Source organism: Prunus avium, chromosome 1 (genome assembly GCF_965620075.1).
Source record: "Prunus avium chromosome 1, drPruAviu1.hap1.1, whole genome shotgun sequence".
Classification (NCBI taxonomy): Eukaryota; Viridiplantae; Streptophyta; class Magnoliopsida; order Rosales; family Rosaceae; genus Prunus; species Prunus avium.
The window spans coordinates 13881493-13900704 of NC_142284.1; the positions used below are offsets into that span (position 1 = coordinate 13881493).

Consider the following 19212-nt stretch of genomic DNA (forward strand, 5'->3'; position numbering starts at 1 on the left):
TTGGCTTTTTCGGCGTGTGGTAAAGTAGTTTGCGCATGTAGGACATGATTTGGTTTAGTCACACGTGGCGTTGGATTTTCCGACTTGTGGGCTCACTTAGTTACTATCACTTTACCGCATGTGGCATTGGATTTTCCAGCATATAGTAAAGATCCGAGCACCTTTGTGCCGTAGGCCTTGACTTGCAGTTTGCGTGCGTATGACTTAGATTAGCCACCTGTGGTGTCGGATTTTCCAGCGTGTGTGCTGTAGAGCGGCAGTTTCCTCCCGATTGGATAGTTCATTCCCTAGCCACCTGGTCAATTGAGAATTCTTCCATGTGGTTTAGTCAAACAATCCCCGTGTTGGATTGTTTTCCCCTGATACATGATGATGATGTGGATTGTAATTTAGATATATACGTATATAGATAATGGGTGAGTGAATATTTGTTTTTTTTTCAAATATGGAATTGCTTGCATAAATGTGATTGGTTTGAAAATCGGTTTATTTTTCTCGGGTTAATATGTTATGGGATTTTATTATCATGCTAGTTTCAGCTTTCACAATGTAATATGTGATTTTCAAAGGATTATTATTTTAATATTATTATTATTGTTATTATTATTAGTATTGAAGTATATGAATTTGGGTCTTGGACTTTGGTGATTTTGAGATATGGGTGATATTGGGTTTATTTACGAAATTTGAACAGGGGATGTGTGGATTTTGGCATTTGATTATTGAGATGTCAGATATTACTATAAATGTCTTACGTGTTCATCTAAGTCTATTATATTTATTAAGTAAATGAATAATGTTTAATGGTTAATTGGAAATTTGGTTGTGGGTTGAGTTTTTATGATATTAATTATATGACCTTGTGTTTTGGGATTTGGGGTAGTGGTTTTGAGTTACAGCTGCACAGGTGTTGAGGTTTCCATCGTGCGTGTCTGGGGATTAAGTTTCAACCGCACGGGCGTCGAGGATTCCGTCGTGCATGTCTAAGAAATGTGTATATGTAAAGATAAAAGTTTAAAGGGAACGACGGTGGGATTTTCTTGAGGATGTGCATGGTGAGTGCTCTGCACAGGCATGATCATAGTTTTGATGTTTGGACAGTATTGTTATGCAACATATGCCTTGGATAGGGTTGGTTGCGGGAAAGAAATGATTTTGGAAAAGTAACTTAAGTTTCAGAGTAATTGGTTAGTTTTAAAAGAGTATGCTTAGTAATTGTGAGTTTCTACAAGGAAATGGTTTTGAGTTGAGTCATGGAAGAAAGGAGTTGTCAAAATATTTAGTTATATGCCTTGTGGGAATTGAAGTTGAGGAGAATGAATCTAAATTAAATTGTGGGTTTTACTTGGACAAAATTTGTATGCTTCTAAATTGTGATTCTTTTGTCATAAGAACTACGTGTAGCTTGATCCCTCACCTAGGGGTACGTAGGTAGCCTGGAGTTACACCTAGGTGCAGCCACGAATTGAACTATTACTTTTGTTGAGTTTGGTTTTGAATATGTCGGTGGTCTTGAAACCCAGTCAAGGTGAGATTAAATACTTGTTTATATTTCAATTTTACTAAATGGTTGTGATTAAAATATGTTTGTGGTTATGACGAGTTTGAAACCCATTTGGATTGATGATTGATTATGGCCTAAGTCGTTAGAATTGCTTGTGATTGTACATAAATAGTTTTAATTGCATGCTTTGGCATCGTTTTATAAACGGTGGGGCAAGTATGTGGAAACTTTGTTTTAATTCTCTCACGATTTTCTGTTTTGCGCCCCTAGGCAATAGCTTGATCTGAGCCAAGCAACCGAGCCAAGAATTGTACTTTCGCGCCCTGAACTTCTGCAGGGCATTTCTATTTGTTTAATTTCCGTTGAATTTCATTTCAGTTGTAAACTGAAGTCTTCCTTACAATTGCTTTGTTATCGCCCATGTAGGGTTGGATTTAAGGCTGAAGGCCTATTCTGTAAATTGTGTGCTTTTACAGTGTGCGTGCTGCTAGTTAGACTTTTGTTACTGTGTTTCGATAAGTTGAAATTTTGGGAAAAGTCCTTTTTTCATCGGAGACTCTGCCGAAATTTCGGTAGAAAGTCTCGAGCCTCTTTTCCTTTGTTTTCAAAGAAGAGGATGTTGTTAGTAAGTGGGCCCGGCATTGGTTTGATGTCGGAAAAACCACAGGATTTATCACGGATTCTGAGGAATTCGGGGTGGGTCCTGTTATAAAATTAGGGGGGTGTATTCAATTGGGATTTTAAAAGATTATTTATGGATAAATAAGTTGAATGAATTTTAAAAGACTATTTAGGAATGTAATGACTTATAAGATTTTATTTAAGGATTTTTATAATCATGATTTTTTACTTTTGGATTTTAAAAGATTTATATCGTAAGAATTTATAAGATTTGAAAGGATCACATGGATTTTTTACTTTTATAATGCTAACCAACCAACTTTTAGTCGGATGATGAGCAATGGTTGTCTAGTCAATTGCCTTTACAGACACCAGCTTTCCAATGCTTGTTGGAAGTTGTCCTTCGAAATGGTTGGTTGAAAGGTTGAGAGTACTAAGTTTGCTGGAAGTTGTCCTTCCAAAAGGTTGTATGACAAGTATAAGGTTACTAGGCTGCTTAAATAAAAAGCCAATGAAAGTCAATTGGTTCAAGCTGTAGACACTTGCAGCAGTAACATAAACGGGATTAGACGGAATGGAACCATAAATAAAAGCAAACATTCAAAGTTACAAGTCAATGAAAAAGATAACCAATTTTAATAAAGAAAAGTAAAAGCCAATACAATTTTCCCAATCTTTTAATAGCCAATTTGATGGGCATGTCCTCCTAAGTAGCATTTCTCCACATATCTAAAGGTATGCTAGCCCTTCATGCATTAATATCTTCTCGTTGCTGCTCTTGGGTTTGAACTATAGGTTCAAAATTATCTTCTTCATTAACTGGTAATACTGAAGATGAAGATTCATCTATTGGTTCAATTGGAAATTCATCAGAACGACACTCTTTGCGAAGAAATTTATGTAGTGCTACACATGCTAACTCAAGCTTTGCTTGTGTCTTAAATGGAAATGGAGGCGCTGACTTAAAAATTATGAACCGCGATTTAAAATTGCCAAATATCATCTCGATCACATTCCTCAAGGACGCATGACGAAGATTGAACAATTCATTTTTATTTTGAGGGTCATTATCATGACCTGTAAAATCTTGGAGATGATATCGCACACCTCGAAATGGAGCTAGAAATTGGCTTCACTAGGAAATATTTACCTAATTATATATACTATACATATAAAATTAGTATGAAATGTAAAATATATATATATGTAGGAACGCTGCAAGCATTTGTAGGAACACACACCTCGGCCAAATGTATTACAAATTACACAATATCGAGTATTTTGGCCAATGATTTGTAGGAATACAAGCATTTCTTCAACACAAATAAATCTTGTATACTCGAAAAGTGTTTTTTCTCTAAGAATTGTGCATAAATTTCGGAATACATCTGGATACATTCTATATACTTGTCAGAAGATTGCAGGATCATCGTTCAATGCTTGATGTATATAGTCATATCCAATGCTAGTAATTCACCATTGAGTTAATGGACGTTCAATATGTTCACCACGCACCATAATCAGAAACTGATTTAGCACATGCATTACTGCATAAATTGCCATCACTGATGTGTAAATGGCTTCATAAAATTCTTCATCTATTTCTTCATCATCCATATCTTCGTCATCAATTTCTTCTTCCTCTATATCATTACCTTCATACATGCTCTGTTATGACATTATACGTATATAAAAATATATATATACAACGCTGCAAAACAATAAAAAGAAGAAAATAATACCATGTAGATGAACTGATATGCATGCCAACTATTCTCTACTCAAGTCAAGTCATATAGATACACATTACAATATAATAACTGCATAAAAAACTAAAAGTTGTCCATGTTTAGTACAATGAGGCTACAAAAAAATTTATCAACAATATAATATGTATATGAAGCTGCTGTCTTTCTCTTTCTACATTTTGCTTGCTAAGTGACCCATTAGCATCACGCAATCCACTATTGATAGCATCCACCAAGAGGTGCAACAACTCATTGGTATCGTCCATGGTCCAAGATTCATAATTCTCTTTCTCTTTGCCCTTTCCTTTGTTATTCCCTTGTTGTGAATCCCCCATTTAAATTACTACTACAACACATGTAAGAATATTTCACAAGAATCCGTATCATACCAAACAAGAAAAGAAAAGAAAATAATTTCACTCATTTTTCCTATTTTCTATTTTCTTTCTAACTTTGGTACAAAAATAAGGATATTAGCACAATAAATAAAAGAAGCCAAAGAAATTATCAAACGCTATAGGAGACATGAAATTCTATTCATTGATCAAAGTATAAAATAACTAGAAAACTACCAAATAAAATGATTTGTAATTGATTGTACTTACAAACTGCAATGATAGTAAGTGATCCTAAGCAGGCTCCAACAAGTAATACGAGCTTCCCGAAGCCTCTGCCATTGAAACAGTAAAGGAGATGATCATCAGCCCATGATGCTTGATAAATCAGTTTTTAAAACCCCATCCGAAGAACAATTGGTGTATATATTTTAAAGGCACCCTGCAAACCCAGTAAAAGGAAAAACAACAACAAAACCATCCCACCCTGTAATTAAAAAAGAACTCATCTCTGACTCTAAGTTGCTAATATTAGGAGAGGGATATGAAGTGAAGGGCCATAGACACAGACCATATACAAACTACTGTTGCGAAGGGCCACTGAGAGAAGACAACATGAGAAGGACCATATACGCAAGAAGACACAACATGAGAAGGAAGCAATACATTGTTCAAGAAGAGCTGTTAATCTTCCCTAGCAGACAAAAAAAATCTCACATAAAAAGTCTGATGGGTTAGGGTGAGATTTGAAATAAGGTTTAGTATTTATACCTCCCACTAAAAAGTCACACAAATCCCACATTTAAAAAACATCCTTCGAAATTAGCAAGTTTTTGAATATCAAAAGACTTTTTGTCATTTGTTTAAAGTCTTTGATTGAATACCACTAGATTTGGACACGCTCTTTGAAAAATCCTAATAATCTTAATGGAATACCACAAGACTTTTTAGATTATTTAAAAGTCTTAATTGAATACCACAAGACTTATTTATCTCAAAATAGTCTTTTAAAATACCAATTGAATACACCCTTTAGTCTATAATCAAACGAAATCCACCACTTTTTGCATTTCCTTTAAAATCAATGAGTTTTTTAATATACCCAAACTTTTATGAAGTCTTTTAAAGCCGTGATTGAATACATCCAATTTTGAATGGAGTTTAAAAAATTTGAATTGAATACATCCAGAATTGTATAGACTTATATAAAATCGTGATTGAATACACTTGAACTTTTAAACTTCTTTAAAATCTTTTAAAATTTAAATTAAATACACCCCCTTTAGTATGATCCCCATTAGTCACGACTCAAGTTTTTTATTTAAGTAATACGTATATATTTTTCTTGTTTAGTATATTGCTAAATATAGCACTTTTTAATAAATATAGACTAAATAATAATATTGTATTTTTTTTTGTCTAAAATAATAATATTGTAGGAAAAATAAAAACTATACTCCAAATAACATTTCCTGAGACGGAATGTGATTGCTAAAATAAATAAAACCTTTTATAAAATTGCAAAAGTCGTAATTCACTTTTAAAAGAAAGAAAGAAAATATACAGCTATCGGGTCACTGGCCCGGTTCACACTCACCGACCACGGACTCGATTGATTACTTGACCCATGAGTTTGACTTTTTCTTAAATTGCGAGTCCACGTACTCGAAATGCCGGAGGAGAGAAGACCCCAACAACAAACAAAGACAGAGAGAAAGCCACTGAGACTTGAATTCATACAAAACAAAACAAAAATTGTTTGGAAACAAAATTGGAATTGAATTTCCAGGAAGTCGCATAACAAAAAGGGCGATTCTACGAGAACCCAAAAGAGATTTTCTGATTTTCTCTCTCTCTCTCTCTCTCTCTCAATCACAGTAGCGAAAACTTGGAAAGAAAAGAAAGACGGAAAAGGAAAAGAGAAAGATACATCGAACTTTCTACGCATCCTTGTCCCCCTCACCGTTCTTATCCTTTTCTGCTTCTTCTCTCTGTCTATAAATTGATTGATTGCCATAATATAATCTGTTCAACCCATTTTGTGCTTTGCATCAAAAGACCTGTTCTTGATTCTCTCGCTCCGGGTCTGACTCTAAAGGTACGTTGTTTTTGCCTTTTTGACGTATGTTCTTGTGTTGAATCTTGTTCTTCTTGATGGATGACTTCTGGGTTTTGGATTTTTTCATCGTTTGATTCGTGGGTATTTGTTTGCCGGTTGCATCTTTGCTTACATAGAACGTACATGTAGGTGAAGATTATATCATTATTGTTTGATCGATTTAGAAGGACCCCAATTGATTAGATTAATGAAATAATAAGGGGTTAATTTTATTTTTTGGTGGCACTCGGGGCCTATTATTGACTTTTAGATTGTGACTAAGAGATTTTGTTTGCGTAGAAGAGCTCTGTTTTGATGGGTTGTTTAGGTGTCTTTCAAAAATTTGTGTTTGATTTGGATCAAATTGGACTTGGTAGCAACTTTGAAAACCTTTTTGAAACCATAGGGGGATGATCACTTAATAGGTTTATGTTTCCCCATATATAAAGGAAAACATTACGCTTATTAGAACTTTTTTACAGGATTGTTTTACTTCATGATGTGGATGCTTACATGACTCGTCAAACGTTTTGTTCACACCCATCTGTGTATGTGTACGCCGCTGCGTGGGGCTCTGATGTCATGGCATATGGCTGCTGTGCCACTGAGTATAACATTTACGAAAAAAAGTTTAGTAATGAACTGCTTATGTACTATATATTTGTTTTCTGTTACTTGAGTTTTTTCCTATTTCCAAACAAAAGGAAAAGAGTTCTCCTTTGGAGAATTATCCTTTTTTTTTTCCAAGTTGCCAACTAAATGACCCTGCAGATCTTGTATGTTATTTTGTTTATTGGAGATGCTGCAGATCTTGTAGTTGTTTGGTATACTTGTCATGCCTGCATTTTGGTTTATTTGATCAATGCTTTTGGTTTTTAAAGATTTTAAGTTCTTTAAAGTAGAGCATGTAGATTTCCTTTGTTAACAACCAGTATTCTTCTTCTTTCTGGATGTATAGGATTTTGACCTTTTCACAGTAGCATGGCCTCACACTCATTAGGGCAATTTACAGAAGGGAAAGTGAGGAATTCTCAAAGGGGGAAGATGCCACTAACTGTGGACCTCAACTATCCAGCTCCTTGTGAGGACATGGTTCTAAATGCCAGATTTACTTGGGACAATAGTCAACAAGGTCAAGATGAAGCACATAGTCGGTCAGAACCACAAGCTTCACTTGATTGTGAGGTCATTGATGATGAAGTTGTCATAATTTCCCCAAGGATATATGCCCAAGTAAGTGATTTTAGATTTTCTTTTATGATTCATTTTTTAATCTTCCATTGTTTTCGTATAAGCATACTTATTGATTCTTCTTCCTGCTGTCAGGCCAAGAATAACTCCAGTAGAAACCTGGAGGTGCGGGATGTGCCTGCTACCAATACAGAACAGCATAATGGCCTTTCAGGTTTTGTTGCATAGTTCTTTTTCTTTTATTCTTAAACCGTGCTTTTGTTTGATTTGATTTGTTTACACATTTTATAAGATCCCTTCTTCTGTAAGTGATTGCCATATTGTTCATAAACAAAAATGGTTGTGCTTGAAACCATTTTTAAAATTTTATTGTCTCAAAATACCGTGATGCCTGCTATTTCTTGGCAGCCTAATTTCATTCGAATTATTTCTTTTAGTTCCTCTAAACTACAGTATACCTTTGTTTTTTTTCAAGCGGAGGACCCTAGGATCCCATTGAATTCAGTTCAGGAGAAATTATAGTTATCTAAACTTATTGTGGCTCAAGTTGAAAAGTTTTAGGTAGATATTTCTTCAGTTATGTCTGGCAGTTTTTATATGCGTAGCAAGCTCTTTAAGATCTATTATTCTGCCAGTATTCTTTGTGTAAGCCATTTTCAGTCGAGAATTGCTATCCACAGCAACTGTGAGGACCGTCGCCAATTTACTCCTATTAGAATAATACACGTGTATCTCACTTGTCAAAGAAATAAATGAGTTTTTGTTATGAACTGAATTCTCATTTTACCTTTCTTCTCCTAAACCCAACGATAGCCATAGAAAACCCAACAGCCACTTCATTTTTCTTTCTATCAAAAACAAAATCTCCTTTTTGATTCTGGGAGACTTGGTTCCCCCTGCAGTATTTGGTTTTTGTAAGTTGTCTTGCTTCGCTTGTACTTATGGGCTGCTGCACCATGTTTCAATGAAGTTTCACCATTTTGACTGAAAAAAAAACCCCTAAAAATCTCTTGCGTCGACTTCAAAGCACAGAAACAACACGTCAGAAATCTCTATTTCTTCATGCCCATAACCCATAAATCTGATCTCTTTTTCTACATCTCTAGAAATAATTGATTAATGAGTAAACAGAGAACAAAACTTATTTTAATTTTTTGGAAAGAGAGATGCATGTGTAATCCTTTGAAGGTGGAAGTGAGGGAGACTCTGTGTGCAGTCGCTTTTGAGCGGCTGTGAATAGCAGTGCTCTTTTCAGTCATCTACACCTTATTTAGCATTTTGATGCTTTAGGTTCTAATTTTTGAAGAGCCTTTAGTCTGACATCATTCATTCATTTCCCTCTAAAGGATAAATAACTTGGCATTCCCTTTCATTCTTTTTTCCTAGAAAGAACTTCATGATTACTTTATGGTTAATGGTTTTGCGAAGGAATGGGGTAAACACAGATAGAATTTTGTATGAATACCACATAGAAAGTATTCAAACTTGGTTCTGCAGTTTTTGGGACTACCGGTTCGCTCTTTTACACGTGTTCTATTTACTTTTAGTGAATAATGCAATTTAAGTAACTATTTCAAAGTGAACTTAGTTATAAATGCTTCAAGTTCTTATTGAAGCTAGCAGTTGAGGTTGCCAAGTCAATTTATTGTGGTCACTTCTCTGGTACAAGAAGCTTCTTACATCTTTTGCTTATCTTCAGATGTGGCTGCTCAAACACATCTAATTCCTCTTCATTGCCACAAGCGTAGAAGAACTTTACGAAATCAAGCAGTTTTAAATTGGGAGCTTCACTTCAGCTCTGAAGACAGTGATGAAAACAAGGTGATTTAACGATTTCTTGTCATGATATTTCCTTAAGCGTAATTTATGTCTGTAATTTGTCTTCACTCGCGGTGCTGTCTTCCCATATTATTTTTGTTTATATTTGTAGTCAAAGGTTTTTTCTTCTAGATATTGATGACGTAACAGATGTTTGGTCTAGAGCCCTTTCTTTTTTGTCTGGGTCAGAAGCTTGGTGCACTTAAATTATGGAACTGCAACACTGAATGCAATCCTTATCTTTAATTCAGCTTTCAAGTAAATAGTCTCTAGCAAGTGTTGGAAGGCCTCATGATTGACTCTTTTTCCAAGTTCAGATTTCCCTACGACTGTCAGCAAATAATAAACTCATACATGGGCAACCAAAAAGAACTTATCAGAGAACATTTTATTAAGTTGAAAATCAGAAAGGAGACTAGGAAATAACACATAACATTCTGAAGGTTAATAGTATCTATGTTCAATGTTCATTTCTCAAAATTTTATTAGGTTGGAATTCTACCTACATTTTCACTGCATGGATGGTCAAGAATATGACCTTACATAAAAGAGTCAAGTTCTGTAGACATATGGTTTGTGTGAACACCTAGTCCACACATAGCTTGGAGAGGCCTTCAATAATTTTAGTTACAAACTCTGGCTTTGATAAGCTTCTCATTCTTAATCAATTGTTAATTGATTGTCAAAGTTTTAAGGCTAAACCTGTGGAGTTTTCTAATGCAGACAAAGGAAGTGCCTATTCCAGAACTTCCTCAGAGCACGCCACCTCCAGAGACACCCGCCTTCAGTTGCCCAATATGCTTGGGCCCGTTGAGTGAAGAGACATCAACGAAGTGTGGTCACATCTTCTGCAAGATGTGTATTGAAGCCTCAATAAAAGTTCAGCACAAATGCCCAACTTGTCGTAAAAGGCTTAGAATGAAAGACACTATAAGGGTCTACCTTCCTACCAAGTGATTGCAGAGTATATTTCTCTCTTTAATTGGGGTGATTGTGTTTATGACCTTTTATTTCGAGTTACTAATGCCAGGGACACCATATTTTTTGTACCACATTTTAAAACCACATGATGTGGCAAGCGATGTATAAAACATCCAATGAGATAAAATAATTTATTCACGTGGCATGTACACATCACTTGCTACATCATCTGGTATCAAATGTGGTACAAAACTGTGGCCTCCCTAGCAATATTGTTTCGAGTAGATGATTTTGTTGTAAAATACTTGGTGAACACTATTTTTCAAACTTAGGTTAGGGTTCTTTATAAGCATTTGAGTAAGTTAAGAAATCTATATGTAAATGTCTTTCATGGCATCAAATGAGGCAAGCCCTCCCATGTTGGAAGATACCCGATCATTGCTACTAATTACTCATTGAGTATGCTAATTGATACCACTTTATGATGCAGGCGGTTAGGTACCACCATGGGAAAAGGAAAATTTTGGTGAAGATTGCACAAGATCTATTGATTACCCTAGACCTTATTATGTTTGTAATAAGGGTCTTCATGCTGTATCGGGGCTGCTAGTTATTGAACTAAGAGGTTAGCTAGCTCAGGCATTTGTAAAGTTCAGAATATCTCAGTTTCCCAAACATTCTAACAGTGGGCTTTGTCAAAATGGTTCCTTTATAACCCTCATTATGGCATTTTGGTGTTTCTATATTGTGCTAGTAAAATTCTTTGTTTCCTTGGAGGTTGAGGAATATTAAATCCTAATTGGACAATGTATTTTTTTAAAGAATTTATAATATCTGTTTTGGGTTAGTAGACAGCAGGCAGCAGTGTTTACTGAACCACAATAGTAAGCAAATGCTTCCAACAACCTCTGTTACTGCCTCTTGTAACCTTGTAACCTTGTTGCATTTCTGATAGAAAAATATACTTTGTATTTGTGTTGAACTATTAAAAGTTTCAGACTAGCAGTTAACTGTGATTATTCAGACTTCAGAGTGTACTGATTCATTCTGCAAGTGCTGATCGTTGTAGCTGAATTTATTTATTTATTTTTTGTCATTATGAGATAAGAGGGAATTGTGGTGCAAAGTGATGACCTTGAGTTTTGGGAACTTTGATTTTGACCGTTCCACATTCCATATACCAGTAGAATTCAAGGATTTACCACCAAAAAAAATAGTCACAAAATTACCAATGGGGTGTTAGTAGTAGTCCTAGGTTCTGGTTCCCATAGTGCCTACGTGTGTGTGAGTTTTCCTCATCTCCTTTTTGACAAGGCAAAATGAAAAACCAAAAAGATCACAAAATTAAGGCTATTCTCTTGTATATATTTAAAACTCCAGAAAGAAAAAAAAAAGTTAAAAAGTTCTCTATATTGACCTATGTAAGACTAGTTTGTTATTAACACTCCAAAAAAGTAATCACATACTCCTCACTTATGAAAACATAAAGGTAGAAATTGAATTTTTAGGGCAAAATGACTTTTTTTTTAGTACAACTATAGTCTAAACTATAGGGGAGGGAGTTTCTCACACACACCCAAGATGCCATAGGAGTTCAAACCTGAGACTTTTTGTCCACAAGCAGAGGCAGATCCAGGAATTTTCACCAAAATGGATTCAGCTGCATCCTCAACTTGTGATACTCGCAAGTGCACGAGCCGTTCGGTAGTATAGCGTATGTAAGTGCGAGGTCGATCCCACGAGGATTGGTGATTGAATGATTCAATTCATTTTCCCTACACAAAACAGAAATGAAAAAGAAGGGAAATAAATAAAACAAGGAAGAAAGAAAATAACTAACTCAAGCAGATAAGTTCCCAAGTTCAATTAGATTAACGGATTGATTCTAGCTAATGTATGATTAAGCCATGGTGTGTGGTCATAACCTTGTGTTCCTAATTCCCTAATTTGATCATTTGTTGTCTAACCTAAAATTAAGCATTAGGAACCCATTAAGCATAGAAGAACAATTTAAACAACCAAGCATGTATCTAATCCCTGTTGTCGAATGTCCATACATACTCTTCCTATTCATCGTTCAATTCGAATTAAAGTATGGTGTCTACTCTTAATTCAAACCAAGATAGCTAACATGCAAGCCTAAATGGTGATCAATCATTCAAACTAGCATATTAACTTATAAGCATAATGAATAAGAACAAAAATCATAATTGAAACTTGGAAACTAATCAAACTTGAAACTAAAGAAAAGAATTTACATAACAATGAAAATTAAAGTAGAACTTGGAAAGACTTAAAGGAAAATTTCAGCACAAATATTTCATTACAACAATTGAAAACTAGAAAATGAAACTAAGAGAATTTGAGGGAGAGAAGGGAAGGGAGCTCTAGAGAAGTGTTTGAGAGCCCCCCCCCCTTGGGGTGTGTTTACAAGCTTGGGAAACCTCACTATATATAGGCCTAAGGAAGCTGAAAATCTGAATTAAGTATGGCTAATGCATACAACACTTCCATTATAAAATCTGAAATGGTTGATGCACTTCACTAATAAATCCCACCAGCAGCCCTAGCTCATCTTCATGTCACCATGACCAAGCTTCCAACCAGAAATAATAGCTCATCCTGAGGTCAGCATGACCAGCAACTTCAAGGGCTTACGAATTGGGCTTCCCTTAAGCAAATTAAGACTTTAAGCACTCAAACTTGAAGTTCAGAATGTCTTCTTTCCAGCCATATATCATTTGGGCCAATCCAAGGTCGGAGGAGGAAGTTAAGGCCAAAACAAATTGCTAACTCATTTTGCGCGCTGATAAAATCCATCCTGAGCATGGCTCTGTGTTTGCTAGGTAACAGGCTCCATATTTATCCAATGGGGCTGAATTTTGGATATGTTATATTACACACCCATTGGAACAACTTTCATGAAGAATGTGGCCTCATCCGAGCTATGTAGGTTGCTGAAACAAAGCTTGCAATATGACCTACGAAACTGGGCTGGCAGGGGGCTGTAGCCAAAATGAGTTTGTCTTTAAGCACTTCTTCCCTTTATCCAAATCAGGCTTTAACATGCATGGATTGCATCATTTCCTATCCAAAGCCATCATTGTTACCTAAAGCTGAAAGATAAACACAAAAAGGATTAAAAGCACAAGTTTAACTCAAAAACATAACCAAATCATAAGCTAGAAGGGTACAAAATGATATACAATTATGAACCGATCAGGCAATATTTAAAAAATTAAAAACTCAACCAAAAAAAAAAACCAAAAACAATGCTAATGCCATTCATAGTAAATTCAACTTCTAAAAAGTTTCAAAAATCAAATGATTATACATAAACAAAATATACAATTATATATTCATATGCAAAGTCAGATTGCTTGGGTTTGGAGAGTCCCCTATTTGTCTAACTTTTAATTTGAGTGAAGAAATCCAGCGTGTGTGGCTTAATTTCTTATGTGTCATTGCCCAAATTATTCATAAGTAAAATTAAGATAAACAAAAGATGTTATTTCCAAGATAAAGAGTGTTTGTAAAATTAAAATTAAAAAAATTCGAAGAGCCTTTTTTTAGAGTGCTGATAAACGAACCCTAAAATTAACTAAGTACATCCTAATATTTTAATCAAAATGTAAAATTAAGTAAGTACACCCTATTTAACTAACAAAATAAAAAAAATGTAAAAAAAACCATTCAATTCTTAGTTTTTCTTCGATTTTAGACTTTCTTACGACTTTTCAGCAACCAAATGGATTATAAACTTACAAAACAATACAACAAACTGTGGAAGGGAAGACTTCAAGACATATTAAGCCCAGCTATTTAAAATTCAATTCCTGTAATCAGATTGGAGCCTCCAAAATGGCATGCAAACCAAGGCGCCTGAAGCTGCATGCATCTCAATTATATACAAATTATCATCCTCTGTTACCAAAATTACTTTCAATAACCACAAATTCATTTAAAATAACAATCAAACTCGAATCTTAAAAGGACCCAAAAACTAATCACCTAAAGGCTCATTTGGGAGTGATTTTAGATAGGCCAATAATCATTTCTATGGAAAATCACTTCTCCATATAATCACTTTAAGTGCTTTTATGGAGAAGCACCTCCCATATGCTTCTCTCCAGAATCACTTAAAATCACTAAAGTGATTATATGGAGAAGCAAGTGGGAGATGCTTCTATCCAGACGTGATTCTAGCCTATCCAATTTTATTTTTGGGAGATGCAATTTTTTTTATGCATATAGGTCTTGTCATAATATATAGAAACCAGTCTTATATATACATAGGATTAACACATACAGTATCACACTTTTCTACACTTCAATAGGAGTAAGATGTGCCTTCAAAATTGGATATTCCCTGCTCATCTTTAAGGGCTGATGTTGTTGTTATGACGTCATAAAACACACCGTTTTTTAGTTGAAGGATTCAAGGTTTTGGGTTTATACGTTACAAGAAAACACAATTATGTGTTAGATTGGGATTGAAACTTTTCCTCAACTTGTCCTCTTGGAGCTTATTGCTGCAAGATTTATATACAATATTAGTTGGTTAATATTGTGCGCAAATAAATTTCGCAAGTGATCATCAGTTAATTTGCTAGAAATCAAGCCTTAATTATTGAAGGATGACTTTTGATTGAAGCTTATTGCCTTGTACAGCTGATTTACATAGACATCACTTCATTTCCTTCTTTTATGTATAATCACCTTAGCTTAGACACAGCGTCTAGCGATTCTTTCCTTTTCGTAAATCTTTCGGATTGTTATATATTTGTAAACTTATGAGTACAGAAAACATTCACCATATTTTCTTATAGCAATCTAGCAAGAATTAACACTACTTGAATTTGCGTACGTAGTGAATCAATGCATATGGCCTTCAGAGCAATTTTGGTTGCAAGCGTTTGCCTCTTGCTCTCTGCAAAGGCAGTTTCTCCAACCCTTGTTCGTGGGATCCGCATACTAGGGCATGTGTTTTGCACTGTCGACAACATTGCCGTCGATCCTCTTCATACCCCAACATTCCCAAGTAAGTTCATCAATTAATTAGCCGGCCGATGCCACCAATTACTTTCCTAAGGTTACTTATTTGGTTTTAATGAATTAAAAACTTGTTATATATATATTTGTGTGTAGATGCTACTGTGGTGCTGCAGTGTGGAAGTGAAAATACAACGATTGTTTCTGCGAGAACCAACAACGCCGGAGCGTTTCATATCTTATTGGATCCTTCGATCTCTGTTGCCTCTTCGATAGAGTCTGATTGCAGGCTAGTTGTTACCACACCACTTGCCAATTGCAATGCCGCTTTGTCTCCAACACGGACTCTCTCATCGGAGTTGCTGTTCCTCCTAACCTTAATCGGCGATGTCGTTTTCGATACCTATGTTCCACGTCGGTTCATGCTCAAAGGCTGAGCAACTTATACAAATGAGCAAGTGTTTAAACAATAATATATAGGAGCCTCTGTAGGATTATAGTCGTCTTAATTTGTTTTCCAAGTATTAATTTCTGTTATGGTTCATGAAGTCCTCCCATGCATGTACCAGAACGAAGGTTGGGATTCAGATTATTGCACTGCCGATCCTCTGCTCCTTCCTTTCACAATCAAATAATTAATAACGGCCATTTATTTCAATTACAAGTTACAACTTAAAAACCTTGTATGCTTTGCCCTTGCCACATATTGAGTGCATGCAGCAGAAACTAGCTAGCAACGAACAAAAATGTACAAGAAGAAAATGTGGGGGGCTCATGTGACTTGTGAAAAATTCATACTAGTATTATACAAAATTATTTTTATACCCTCCAAGGGTACTGTGAAGACCCGTATTTTTAAAAGTATATATATTAATAATTTGAAGAAATAAATATTTTGTTGCATATTTTGTTATATATTTAAATTAATTATATATATATATATATATATATATATTTATATAGTTGTCTTACCATTTTAATAATATAAGTTGGGGGTGATAATATAAGCTAGAAGTGGCATTGCTCAAGGGACGTGTAAACAGACTAGGGATAGCCTTGTTATCCAAGTAGATAGCTGTCTTCACTTCATAAGATATTATCTCAATACCAAAGTTATCCTCAACCGCCAAACCAAGGATAGAAGGATAATTGCCGACTTTACTCTAGTATAAATAGGAAGCTTGCAAGTTTTACTATTGCTTCCATTGATAACAAACATGCAGCGTGAAAAAGAGAGAGAACGTGAGAGAGAGAGAGAGGTGATGAATTTCTTGCGGGAGATATAGGACTTAGCTTGTATTTTCTTAACTTGGAGCAATGCCTTGGAATCGAGGTAGGAATTTCTTGAAAAACCTTTACGGAGATTGATTTAATTAAATTTCGTGAGCAATATATCAAGATGATATTATTATTTGATTATTATTAATATTTGGTGGTTAAGTGTTGTTAATTATCATTATGTTATCTTATTAATATTGACATGATCATACGTTATCGGTGATGGCTGGAATTCTTGGGTTGATGGAAAAGAGGGTAATGGAAATAGTTTTTTGTGTAGTTGAGTCTAACTCTTGGCAGGTACTAGGTCTCAGGGATCCCACAGTGCACATGATTTTTATTGGGTGATTCGAGACTGGCGAAAGGGAGTTAGACAAGATGACTAACAAAAGGGGAATTGTGGGATGATTGAAATGGGTGTTAGTTCATATAAATGGGCATTCGGGACCAAGTGGTATAAGCATGGTATGGGACGTGCAGGTCTGCTTGTCCAGTTATATGAATTAACGGGATTAGATGAAGAGCATTCGTTCATGCATTAATATTATTAATTTGATATTTTGTTGTGTGATTGCATGTCACTTAATTTATTTATATCAATTTTCTGTGGTAAGGTCTCATGTCCCTACTGAGCGGTGGTTGCTCATCCCTCACCTTGTTTAATTTTTCAGATGAATTAGTGGGCAAGATAAGGACTAAACCGATTCAGGCTGAATTAGATGAGAGTGATAGAGCTTTATTTATTTATTGTAAAGTTGTAAAGATTTTTTTGGAACTATTTTTATAAGAAAAGTTTATTTTAAATCTTGTTTCGACTTTCTTTTTATTTTATTTTATTTTCTCACACACCGGGCGCGGGATTTCCACCTACCCCCGGGTCCGGGGCGTGACAGGTACCACCATAGAAATCATTAGAGGTCTTTGAAATACTTGAGTTTAATTTCAAAATTAATTTGAACTTGACATAAGAGATTGACGCCCTTATGGAACGTGGAAGGAACGACTTAGAAAACAATTATTTAACATTTCCCAACTCTTGATCTAGTTGTATTTTTGTTTCTAAGGTTCAAAGAGGTCGGACCCCAACATATAAATTGTTAAGATTTGAAAGAGGACCAACCACCTGTATAACCCGGCAAGTGTGGGGTTTTAGCACAAAAGTGATTAGGGCTATATTAGTAGTAGAATCTGTAAGATGACTTATGTGAGTTGGCATAATCACATGTTGTGTTTATCATATTAGAACAAGATAATAGGGTTTGTATTTATCAGTTGTACTAAGACTCCTAGTTTTGACAGACTTGGTAGCTATATTATATTGATAAGGACTCAATTGCTTACGTTTATCAGTTTGTTTAAACACTAACTCTATCTACAATAGGAGAGATATGGTTAAGGTTTGATCAATATAAAAGGACCTGATCCCTGCACTCACAAGTCGCCAAGTTCTATTTTGGGCTTGACCTATTGATAGCTAGAACATATTGAGACTTGCAGAGAGTAGAAGATCGTTCTTGTTTCATCTATGTATTCCTTGACAATTATGTATCAATAGTGAATCTGTTATTAATATTGCATAAGTCTTATGTTGTAATCCTTTGTGATGTTGATATGCCGCTAGAGGTGTATTCTTACATGTGGTATCAGAGCCAATTCAACATCCTTAGGGTTCAATTTTTAATATCCTTCAATGAAACTCAAATGAGATGGATAAAATGGCATGGGTTTTGTTTTTGATATTAACATATCGTCTTTTTATTTATGATTCTGGTTTTGCTTCCGCAAATTATTTATCATTTCATTCACCAATTTTTTGTTTTGGCTTATCGTGTAGTACTATTTCCACAACTCGACCTCTGGGTTGAGATTACTTTGAATTTTGGTTTCAATTTTCTGATTCAAAAGATTGGATTGAGTTATAGTTATTCATGTTTTTCGATTGCTGCATTCAGGAAAATTCTGAACAATAATCAGATTATTATTATTATTATTATTTTGGTATTTTCTGCAACTTTTCCACTTTTGACATTGACATGGAAATAACCTGCAAGGTTGCAGTATGTATTGAAAGTTTTCATATTATCAAGAGTGCCTTACTGTCGATTCTTTATATTCTTTATATTGTAGGACCAATTTTTGTTGTTTTGTTTTTTGTTTTATGCATAAAGTAATACCAAATTATATTTTCTGGTTGGATTATGTTTGGTTAATGCATGATTATTGTTAGCTTTCCTAAGTTTGATCAAAAGGGTTTGATTCCCTTCAAATAGCATATATGTTTTGGCTAAAGTTTAATAGCAGGATTTTCGTTCCTCGCCAAAGTGATTTAATAATTCTCATAAACCAAAATTGTGATGTGATTATATACTTTTGTGTGTCCTTATACATTTTGTTTTGACACATATAGAGCAACATTTACCTTCTGGTTTCGGTAAATCTATAATAGTTTTTGTAATATAAAAGAAAACCCATCTCTTGATTATGTATCGCAATTAAAATCGAAGAGTTATTCATTTATTTATTTATTTATTTTTCATTTAAAAATATATGTGTATATAAATGCATCCTTTTGGTGATAGGTATCAAATTGAATTATATATATATATATATTTCATGTTGTTTATGATTGGAAAAGCAGCTGTTGTCAAAATCATCACAAAATTGTTTATTGAGTTCGATTCAATTAAGTGATGATTGCTGTGTTTT

The 19212-nt window shown here is 34.7% G+C and overlaps 2 protein-coding genes across 3 annotated transcripts; both read left to right on the forward strand.

The window, feature by feature from the left end:
* Positions 1 to 5895: 5895 nt before the first annotated feature.
* On the forward strand, positions 5896 to 11218 carry LOC110773950 (uncharacterized). Of its 2 annotated transcripts, XM_021978462.2 has the most exons (7): positions 5896 to 6306; positions 6789 to 6935; positions 7265 to 7539; positions 7633 to 7711; positions 9197 to 9318; positions 10039 to 10279; positions 10727 to 11218. In XM_021978462.2, the coding sequence occupies exons 3-6, from the start codon at positions 7288 to 7290 to the stop codon at positions 10270 to 10272; spliced, it is 687 nt and encodes a 228-aa protein (XP_021834154.2). In that variant the 5' UTR covers positions 5896 to 6306; positions 6789 to 6935; positions 7265 to 7287; the 3' UTR covers positions 10273 to 10279; positions 10727 to 11218. The 2 variants fall into 2 exon arrangements, with proteins under 2 accessions (XP_021834154.2, XP_021834153.2); XM_021978461.2 differs by lacking the exon at positions 6789 to 6935 and having other exon boundaries at positions 5898 to 6306.
* A 3902-nt stretch (positions 11219 to 15120) lies between these two features.
* On the forward strand, positions 15121 to 15665 carry LOC110773928 (phylloplanin-like). The gene is made up of 2 exons (XM_021978434.2): positions 15121 to 15277; positions 15385 to 15665. Exons 1-2 carry the CDS (start codon positions 15121 to 15123, stop codon positions 15663 to 15665), a joined length of 438 nt encoding a protein of 145 aa, XP_021834126.2.
* The last annotated feature ends 3547 nt before the right edge of the window (positions 15666 to 19212 follow it).